Raw genomic sequence first — 10872 nt, forward strand, 5'->3', positions numbered from 1 at the left:
AAATATAATCTCAAATTCGCTTGAGTTCAATCTAAGGAGCTGCTTGAGTCTGAGTTGCATGCAATAAATAACCATTATTTCTCATTGCAATTTTTTGTTATTTTTCATTCTATCACCTTGATTTTAAATGGGATTCTATCAATTTCATTTAAAAAAAGAGACAATACCTGAACTATATACAACGTAGAAATTCTATATGGTCGTTATTTTATGTGAGACTTTGAAGATGAATTTGTGTAGTATGAATAAATAAAAGGTACAAATACATTTAAATCCTGCAAAAATGCGGTGAGTTCTCTACAAATTCTCAAGATTTCATTGGATGTCTATGTCCACGCTAAACTATTATTGTTCTACTTCTGTTTTATGACAGTAGGGTTACTTACACCTTGAATTTCCAGAAGGACATGAAAGTGTCATCGGATATAAAGTCATGTTCCAACAAGTGTTGGGCTCCATTGGGAACAAATGTTAACTATTTCTTTGTGCGTCTGTCTCCTCATTGAGATGTAATTCAAGTGTTAAATTTTCAGATTAATAAAGTTAATTAAGAAAGATACATAAATACAAGAGAGGATAATGCTTGTTAGCGGGTGAATTCATATAATAACTACGAATGCTCATTAAACATCTTTACACAATTTTTTTTACGATATTAAATTCATTACAACATAAAAAATAAATCATAGACGTCTCATATAAGGATGGAAACGGGGCAGGGGAGCCGGCCCCGTCTGCCTACTAATTCCCCCTGCCCCCTGCTCCCCCCACCACACCCCGCTTCCCCTGCTGGGGTATCCATGGGGCTAATAAAAATTTGTTATATAATTTTATTATAGTTAAATTTTAGCAAATAATCAAGTATTAAAATATCAACACATCACCAAGTTATTATTTATTGTAATTTTATAATTGAAACTCATAAAAATAATCAAACAAAAGTTATTTGAATGCAACCCAACATGATGAAATAAATACAACTAAATTAGTCAAGTTTTCACTTTTGGCACAAATACAATCACTAATTCATTACTGTGCTTGTGCTTTTTTTTTTTTTTTTAAAAAAAAGTGTTATTGTATTAAGTGTAATTATAAATTTAGTATAAATGTATTAGTAAATTTAGTATAACTAATTAATAAATTCTATTAGTAGACATATATAACTATCAATATAATTGATAATATCAATTATATTACATACACTAATATACATTATATAATACATAGAACTAATAATATCATTATCATAAATTTGTAACTAATTAAATTAAATATTATATATATAGTTATATACATATATATATATTTATTTTTTTTAGCGTGTGGCGGGGCGGGGGAATATTTCTAAACGGGGGGAGGGGGGAAAAATTCTCCCCGCCCCACCCTATCCCTCGCCCCATTAGCCCTCGTGGGGCGAGTGCCCGCGACCACCCGCTCCCATTACCATCCCTAATCTCGCATAGAATAGATGAGGTAACAATGGAAATTAAGGTCTATTAAGAATCTATTCTCATGTCTTTTTTTCTGGTCAAACATTAGATTCGTTGGAAAGAGTTATCCTCAATTGCCAAAATGGCAAGCTATTGACCCATGTAGATTTTCTTGCTTATTCTTGTGTCCAAGATATCGTTTTCATTTGTATGTTCCTCGCATGTTTTACAGCTTCTAAAATAAGAGTAAAAGGCCGTATCAATGTGCTTTATGCCCTAATTACGGTAATAAAATAATAGGCATAGATACCTTTTATATGATGCACCCTTTTTTACAATTACAAAGTCTTGCCAAAAGAGCCAATGAAGTTCGTTGCTTGGTTGACAAATTACTTAAAGTGTACAAGCAATAACATCTACATATATAAATATATATCATAGTGTTGGGCACAGTTAAGTGATTGGACTAGAAAGATCTTATGAAAACATCTTTGTCTTTCGACCCCTTTTCAAAAGTTCCATCAAATTTTATAGGCCACCCCACCACTCTACCTACAAATATTGCTCTCGGCCACGTATGGCTCTTAATTCACGAGAGCACGGCCATCATTATTGGTGGCTTGGAAAAGTCCCAATCAAGAATGATTCGAACAATAACACAAAGAGAATATGTGAAATTTGAAAGGCCATTCACCTTTTATCATGGAGCAATTTGGATGTGTTGTTGGCTTATGGGAATCGTTATAGGGTAAAGCTACATACGGAGCCTTGAGGGTCCAACACCCATGATCAAGTCATTTTCTTCAATTCTATTGTTGCTTGATTACTACCTCAAAATTCTCTTGATGATTGTAACTTGCTCTTTTTTAAGGAAAACCCTTTACCAAGAAATTGAGTTGAATGGCAAATGTGGCTTTTTGTCAAACTGGAGCTGTTCTATTGTTGAGAAGTACCTTGATTGATTGAGGCGTGGAGAATGAGGTTACGAACAATTCCAAGTTCAAGTTCCGTTACGACAAGCAAAATCTAGCTATATATTTTGGTCACTTTCCTATTTATCGTCCAAGAAAAAAATGAACTAGATTCTCTCCTGTCCTAACTCAAAGTCATGGAAAGGAGGAATTTGATAGTTTCCCAGATTAAGAAAGATGTGAAAGGGGACACGGTCCATACGGATGGGAATCTGTTGCTTGGATTGTTACTTTAATTAGAAACTCTGGTTTTTCAGCCACAAAAGAAAAGTATTGAAGCTGGACAAACTACAAGGCCAAGTTTTTGCCCGAAGACACATAAAACGACAGGAAGCCTCAAGCGTGAATGCTCCACCATGTTGGATTGGGCCACTGAGTAGCCTATACAGCTTGGACTCGCTTCAGGGGTTGAACCATTTCGTCTCAGGAGCCTTAATTTAAGTTCTTGCTCTTCTAAGCTTCAAATAATAGAAGAATGATCTCAATTCTCTACCCAGTCCTGGATATCCAATTTAATTTTTTTTGGGGGGTAATCTATCAAATTTAAGTTTTTAATTTATAACCCACCATTATTCGTTAATTTTTGTTCCTTGAATTCTAACTTTCTTTATTTGTGGTTGGTATTGCCTTGTAAGATGGTGTGCAGTGCACACTTCAAATTAGTTAATTCACACGAAAAATATTAATAAATTCAAAAAATACGGCTAATTGGGCACAGGGTTGAATTGTTAACAAGATTCATGTATTAGTCAACCACTTTATGTTATATATTGTTACGTTACCTTACAAGAAACATCTATAGACATATCCAACCACTGCTGACTTTCTGGAAATAGAATTGCATTTTTTTCCATGCCTATAATGAAGGAAAAAAAAAAAAAGGGTTGGGCTTAATAACCCCACAATTGTAACTATTACATAAAAATATTCGAGTGATGGCTCTGAGTGCTTCACAAAATAATTTTTGAATATATCTTATTTATTACACGGGGTATGATAAAAGCAACAATTTTCAACTCAATCAAATTAAGCCCTGTTAATGAGGCCTCTTCATCCAACACAAAAAGAAAAAAAAAAGAAAAAAAAAAAGAGAGAAGTTTTTGATCTAATATCTAAATTTGTAGCTTCATGTGTTCACAAATCTACAGTTCCTCCTAACTTCTCCATCGACATAAGTTTCAGGGTTTGTGATGTTGCCCATTTTCACCATGGATTGGGAGAATTGCTCAAAGAAAGCAAGAGGGTTTTCAGCGTAATTTTGGACTAGCCTTTTGGTTTCAATTCCAAGAATACTTGAATAAAGCTCTTGGTCTGAATTAATGAGTCCCTGTCCCCTCAATAAAATTTGGTAATAGGAGTTATCGAATAGTTCAGGGGTCTCATAGTCCATAGCTGATTCCTTGTTGTCTTCTCCACCGGCAGGAGGGCATGAAGATCTCAAGTTTTGCAGATATGCCTCAGAAATTGGATTTGCTTCTGAAGTGAGTGCGTAGTCTCCATATATTCTGTCCCTGAAATTCACACAACGTGCCATGCCAATGGTGTGGGCACCTGCCAAATGAAGAGGGAGAAACAAAAAAAAAACACACAGTTTTTGGATCATATATATACAAAGGTTGACAATTAAAACAACCTTTATAGTTCATGCATGGTGGCAAGATTCTTATATTTCATTTTCTAATCTTTCTTGCTGGATGGAAAATTTTATATCTATTCGATCAAAAAATTTATAGACAGTATGATCACTATTCACCGGTTCATTTTCATCTTGCAGTTATCTTGCTGAATTTTGGATAATAGTAATAGCTTTGAGTTTTGAAGCTTATTTTAATTACTTTCCAGCGTAATTGGAAAATGTGAGATGAAAAAGTAATTAAAAAATATGTTCACAAAAAATGTAGAAATTTTCTGGCTTTCCAAGTAAGACCAGAAAGGGAAGAAAGATGAGGGAAAGGGGAATTGAGCAGGGAAAAATCGAACCCCCTTGTCCTAAGATGACAAGAAAGACATCAACCACTGATTTATTTATTTTTTTCTTGGCACGAACTAAAATTATCAATGCAAAATTCTGCATCCACCAAAAGGTATTCTGGATATAACCTTTTTGTTTTTATCCTATAAACAATAAAGTACTAAATGAGGAGAATTTAATTTGAATAGCCAGATTTAATGATGCACAACTGTTTGAATCACTCCGACAAAAGATATGCATGATTAGAATTCAGAATTACTAATATGCTAATGTCAACTGTTCAAACTCATGGGGATGACAATGATTTGATGCACCATGCATACCAGAGAGAGCCACCATGTCAGTGACTGAGAGCCCTTGCTCCATAAACTTGGAAATGATGGAGAGAAGGCCATCAGCTGCAGTTGGAAGATTGATACTTGAGAGCTCATAACCGGCAGTTTTGGAGTCTTTTCTACCCAAAGGAACATCCCAATACGGGCCACCTACCTAAATATTCCAAACGAATAAAACATACCAGAATTATCCTTCAAGTTAAATATTTTAAGGGGACAATGTCTACATCAATTAGAAAGGTCCTACTGTAGATGCGTGATTTACTTTTTCTGATTTTTGGATTGACTATTAAATGCCCTTCAAAAAAATTCTCAATTTTATGTGATATTGCACAATTTTGAATTTGTAAATCTTGGAAGTCACTGCCCCTTCCATCCCATAATAGATAGAAATTCTTAATCTACATGCATGCAATTTAGGAAAACCAGTTGATTTCTTTAGGCTGTGCATCGGATGTGTATCCGTTTTGATAACTTCAGTTTACCAGCAGAACTGCATCTCTTGCTGCAACAGTGAGAATATCAGCACAAGAGACTATTCCTGGGCACTCTGACTCCAGTAAGTTCTTTATTTTGTCAATGATTCTGAACCCCTTTAAAGCGTTTTTGTTAGTTGGTGCCTCCTTTTCTCCTTGGAGATCGATTGTATCATCCAGCAGAACTGACCCATCGCAGCCCTACAATAATAATTCCAAAAAAAAAAAATCAAAATCATAGACCACTATAAAAGAAGCAATGATCAGGGACAATGTTTCCTTGCAACGAGATCAGCTGAAAAAAAGCAAATAAAGGAAGTGAAAATCTTCATGTCTAGGCAAACGAAGTTTTGGTCCTAACCTGAACGAAGCAATCATGGAAATGTAATCTTAAGATCAAAGCTGCATTACGAGGATCAGAAAGCACAGCACATTCCATTTCCTTCCTAACAAGTTCCAGCACAGCTGGGCATGTTTTCTTGTAGTAATCTAACGTTAAAGGTGGATCACTTGCATGGACGTGAACGCTGCAAATGCTGACGACCACAAGTAGTAAAAGCGTCCATTGCACAGATCCCATTCTTGAATCAGGAAAAGGTGCCAAGTTTTTTGCTTGTTTGCTTTTCCACTGAAAAGGGAAGACGCAAAGATTATGAAATATATTTGCAGGTTGAGAGTTGAGACTGAGTTATATAGGTAAGAAGGTTACAGCAAGAGATTTGCATGGACATGGATTTAGTCAAGGCTTTTTGAGTAAAATTTGTGAAGGTTCTCATAGTCAAGAGAGGATGCAACTACTATTGGTCTGGTTGGTGAATAATCCCAAACTTTTTTAAGTCTGTAATCCATCATATACGCAAATTTTGGGCAAGCTACCAATCACCTTTGCTCATATTATTTGATGTCTCCATTCCCCAACTTTTCCAGGAAACTGAAAATCTCAGACACTTGCACCTTAGTTTGTCATGCAATACTCTTAATAAAAACAAGAAGCAAAAGTTCTCAACTGCTTCAAGACAAGAAGTTCGTTTGTTGAATCCATTGCCCCTTTGGTCCATCAAGTGAATAACAGCTAGGTAAAAGAGTCCATATCACACGGTTACTGCTTTTGGTTAACATGCTACATCTGCTTATCCTATCGTGTAAAAAACAATGTAGCATAATTTCAGCAAACTGATTTACTTCTCACTAAAATGCAACCACTCTCACTTGTCAGGGCCGCCTGCAGCTTACTTATTGAAAGCAGATTCTATATCTAATTCGAAGTCAATTAACACGTTAGCCTTCTTAAGCTTTCTTTATAAACAAGAATTCCAGCTGAATTCACCGAATCACCGGATTTGATGGTTTTGTGATTTATCTAGAACCCAGAAGAATATAGAGAAGAAAATAAAAAAGAATTAGACGAATTAAAATTTTTCAAAATAAATAAAAGGGATAATTTCAGAAACCTCCCTCGAGGTTTTTGACAATTTCACCTAGTACCCTTTGAGGTTTTCAATATTACACATACTTCCCTTGGCCCTACAAAATGACCATAATAGCCTTAACATATTAATATTTTTTTCATGCAATTAAACAATCCACTCCTAATCTTGTTCATATGACTGCATCACACAATTAGACATTTAATGGAAACAAAAATAAGGTTCACTCGTGGAATAACCAATCATGTCCTAAACACAATAATAACATATTAAAAATTAATTTTAGCTTTGTTTGGAGGATTTGGAGATGAATAGAAGAAGATATAAATTGGGATTAAAAAGGATAGGGCTAGTATTGATACTCCAATATTTGAGAAATAGGATGTTATATTGATGTGGTTATTAAAATTTTTTGAGTTTAACAGTGCAATTTTTTTTAAATTTCGATTGAGGTTTTAGAATTTAGAAATTGATGGTGGTAATGGTCATGGTGATAATAGTAATAATTTGAAATGTGGTAATATTAAAGGTTTAAAATAGTAGAGATGAGGATTGAAAATGAGTCTGAGATTTTGTTCATGTTCCCTAGTTTCAAAATAATTATATATGAAGGTAAAATGAACTTTACAATTTCACGAGGGCATTTTGGATTATTCATTCAAAATTTTGTCCATTAGATAGTTTTTGTTACGAAAACAGTAAACTCGGGGAGGTATATGTAACCTCAACTCAAGGGAGGTTTCTCAAATTATCCCTAAATAAAAAATTTGGGGGGGGGGGGTGTTTCGGGGTGGAGGGGGATGGGAGTGGGGAGAGAGAGATCTTGATAATCATGTGCCAAAAAACATTCTACATTTTGCCCAGAATAGTGTTGGTTGGACATTAAAGACTTGAGCTAAAGCTTTGGTAAGTAGCAGGGTCACTTAAACCATGGGCCAATCTGATAACTTATGTTAGACAATAGATGTCTCTTCACCATTTAATAGAAACAAGATGTTCAAAAGGATCTAATAAAGAGCTCGAACAAGACATTTCGAGGGGAATGGTAGCACATCTTATCAAACTCTTCCCAGAGCTCGCAGCTTAATATAACATCCAATCCACTGACGCACATTGACACATGTAGCCCTGAATTGGAACAACTTGAAGTTACGGTAATATAAAGCTGACAACAAGTGTTACTCCAGTATTGAGTCAGAAGATTTTCCAAATTAAAGAGGCATGATCAAAATGGCAATTTTCACGTACAAAACAAGCTTAGGAACTAATTATTTCATGTATACAGTTCAGAATCAAGATAATCTTTTTCACGAGCAATCCTTAAAAATGAATCCTCATCATTGCTATTACTAGCAAGCTCTATTCCAGGCAAGACCTTGAGCAGCATATTTTTAATCAGCGAATTTGATGAAAAACCAAATTCGGGCCATGAAAGACAAAGGCTCCCTCTAATCTTCCTCAACTGACATTGAACCAAAAGAGCAGCTGCCAAGCCATCAACCATGCTTCCTGATGGCAAATAGTCCAATCCAGTTATAAGCGGCGAGTTCTTGCTGCTTCTTTCTAAGGATGTCTCCAGCTTGAATGCAAATGAATCATCCCTTGAAAGTTTACCTCGGAAGTTACGACTCTGAACAGACTCCAGAATCAAAACCCTCTCCGGGTTGATCTGCTCACCTATCAGCAACTTTGCCACAGCATGAGATCTCTCTGCTGTAACAGGGTACTGGACAGACACAACAACAATTGACTCATCGGCATTATTGATGGCATATATGTCACAGGATTTATCTCTAAGAGAGGGTTCGACTGAGTTGCCAGAGAAAGGGATCTCAGGGAGAATCAAAGTTCCAATCCGTTTTTTGGAGGATACATGATGAAAGAAGTGAAGTGATGGAAAGGATATTGCAACTACAAGGAGAGAAGGGCGGAAAGGTTTCCCATTGTTGGAAATGGAGAACAGAAGGAATGGAGAGGGAAGAGGAGGTGATGGAGGAGTAAAGATGTTCAGATCTTCCAAGAAGAACCTCGAAGGAGGAGGAATGTCCGTTATCACATCTTCCATTTCTCTGTACAAGTCCTACAAACTGCAATTGATTTCTTACTTTTAGGAATCCACATTATTACTCAAATACAAGCAGAAAGGACAAGCTCAGAAGATCAGAATCTGTCAGGAAAAACATGCGAGCAAATAAACAGAATAACTAGTAAATGGCATGAACCATCTGTATTTCAAGGAAACAAATTCTTTCCCAGCCAAAGTTTGGGAATCTCCGTTATTAGTCCTTTTGCAGCAAATGAGTTGAGATTCTCTAACTTTATTACAACTTTTGAGAACTCGTGCTACTGAATATGCAGAACAAGCTTGTATTACATTATCATCATAGCTGAAACTGCAAAACATTCTTTTCCACGGTATGATGACCTCTAATGTAACTACAAGTCCTTGCCTGGGTAAAGCTTTCCCATTTTGAATAGTCTTATTAAAGTAAGTCATAAACATGGAAGAACTTCGTGAGTCATGAAAACATATCCATCAATTTTTCATACACCACATTGTATCTTGATGATTATTATGCTGAATTGGAGCGTGTTTATTGGGACAACCCAAGTGAATTAATTCAACGTGACATACAGAATCATATCATCTTACATGATGCATTTCCATCGAAAAAGCAATTCATAATAACCACAATGCAGAAAAATCATTGATGTTATCACAGTCTTATTTGCTGTCAATGTATATTCACCCATGAGGCATTGCTGTGGGATAAAGCTGAAACTTTCAACATACCTAGAGTTACCACAATGATAATTAATACTCAATAAGTTAATAATCCCTAGTAATTAATAAATTTCCAAAGAAAGCGTTGGTTCTAAAATCCAAGAATAAGGTTTGCTTTTGCCTCTCAAGTAAGTTGAATTGCTTGTGAGTAGCTCAGGTGAGCTCAAACAATAGTACAGCTCGACTAGGCTTCAATCCGGTTCAAGCGGCATGAATAACAATTCAAGTGGAGATTCAGCTCCACATTACCAAGCTTGAAGATTGAAAAGGCTAATTGAGTCCATACATAATCAAATTAAATATACTTTCTTAAGGTTTAATTAGCCCCTAGTGAAACCCATAACTTTAGCTTTACATTAACAAGTATAAGCCAAAATATATACTAAGTGTCTTCTTCCACGAGATGCAGAAAAGAATACATGTCGGCGATTCATTGGAGACGACCACAAGCAATAGTGTTATTCCATATCCATTATTCAGAAAAAGGATGAACTTGGTTGCTAAGAATTGGACAAAGCCTATATTGGTTCTTGTTAGGGTAATTATTAGAACTACTCAATCCCAAAATGAAGAATTCTCACAAGTCTCTCTTAATCTAAGCAAATCATTGGAACTTGAGCTATTCATACTTAATACCTCAGCTAATTCAGAACAGCAGTTCATACACTAACTCCTGTTCAATTCCAATTTCATCGAAAACCCATAAGCAGCCTATGCATTTTTGCTTTCTCAAAATTCTTACTATAATTGGTGAGGATATTAAAATTGTGCAGCTTAGAACCATTTTTACTGATTACAGAGATCATTAACATACTGAGTATCAATTTTCAAGTGTTACCTCTACATATATAGAAATCTCCAGCTTTTAATTTAACAGCAATGCCTCATAGATTATTCTCAACAAAGTTTCACAAATTCAGTAAATTAAAAAAAAAAAAATACTTTCCCACCACGAATTTTTCATTAACCCATCCTACAAACAATCACTCAAATCTGAACCCAAACCCGCAATGACAAATTAAACTTGCAAGAAATTACATCCATCAACACAGCTACAAATCAATCTACTAGACCAGCTTACTGGGTGCCGATAAATGATAGAGAAAAGACTTACTTAATCGGAGCTAAATGTAGAAAACGACACCGTCAGCGAGTAACTAGGCTAGACCAGCGGATTCAAGAAGGAGGAGGAGGAGGTACTAACTAGTTACTACTACTTGCTACTAATGTGAAGAAAGTGGGGGAGGAGGGGTTTACCTGCTACCGGCGGTGATGGTAGCGGCTTGGGGAGAAAGTCAACTAAAGAGGGATTCGTCAGCCTGCTAGTAAAAGATTTGTCTGACTTCTATTGGAACTTTGTTGGATTGCTTATGAAGCCCGGCTAATCATTAAATCGATGCTTAGCCCAGAAAAAATCAGCCCAGTCGTTTTAAAACTCTCAGTTTGGATCCACCATTTTTTCAAAAATTATAAAAT

At 35.7% G+C, this 10872-nt stretch overlaps 2 protein-coding genes across 2 annotated transcripts; both read right to left on the minus strand.

Moving 5' to 3' along the window:
• Positions 1–3297: 3297 nt before the first annotated feature.
• LOC113716611 (peroxidase 11) lies at positions 3298–5831 on the minus strand. Its single transcript, XM_027241008.2, has 4 exons — positions 5546–5831; positions 5194–5385; positions 4697–4862; positions 3298–3952 (listed from the first exon to the last, which is right to left on the minus strand). The coding sequence occupies exons 1-4, from the start codon at positions 5762–5764 to the stop codon at positions 3528–3530; spliced, it is 1002 nt and encodes a 333-aa protein (XP_027096809.1). The 5' UTR covers positions 5765–5831; the 3' UTR covers positions 3298–3527.
• A 1969-nt stretch (positions 5832–7800) lies between these two features.
• Positions 7801–10717, minus strand: LOC113715397 (uncharacterized). Its single transcript, XM_027239579.2, has 2 exons — positions 10511–10717; positions 7801–8698 (listed from the first exon to the last, which is right to left on the minus strand). The coding sequence occupies exon 2, from the start codon at positions 8674–8676 to the stop codon at positions 7885–7887; it is 792 nt and encodes a 263-aa protein (XP_027095380.1). The 5' UTR covers positions 8677–8698; positions 10511–10717; the 3' UTR covers positions 7801–7884.
• Positions 10718–10872: the final 155 nt, after the last annotated feature.

The sequence above is a fragment of the Coffea arabica genome, chromosome 11e (assembly GCF_036785885.1).
Source record: "Coffea arabica cultivar ET-39 chromosome 11e, Coffea Arabica ET-39 HiFi, whole genome shotgun sequence".
Lineage (NCBI taxonomy): Eukaryota > Viridiplantae > Streptophyta > Magnoliopsida > Gentianales > Rubiaceae > Coffea > Coffea arabica.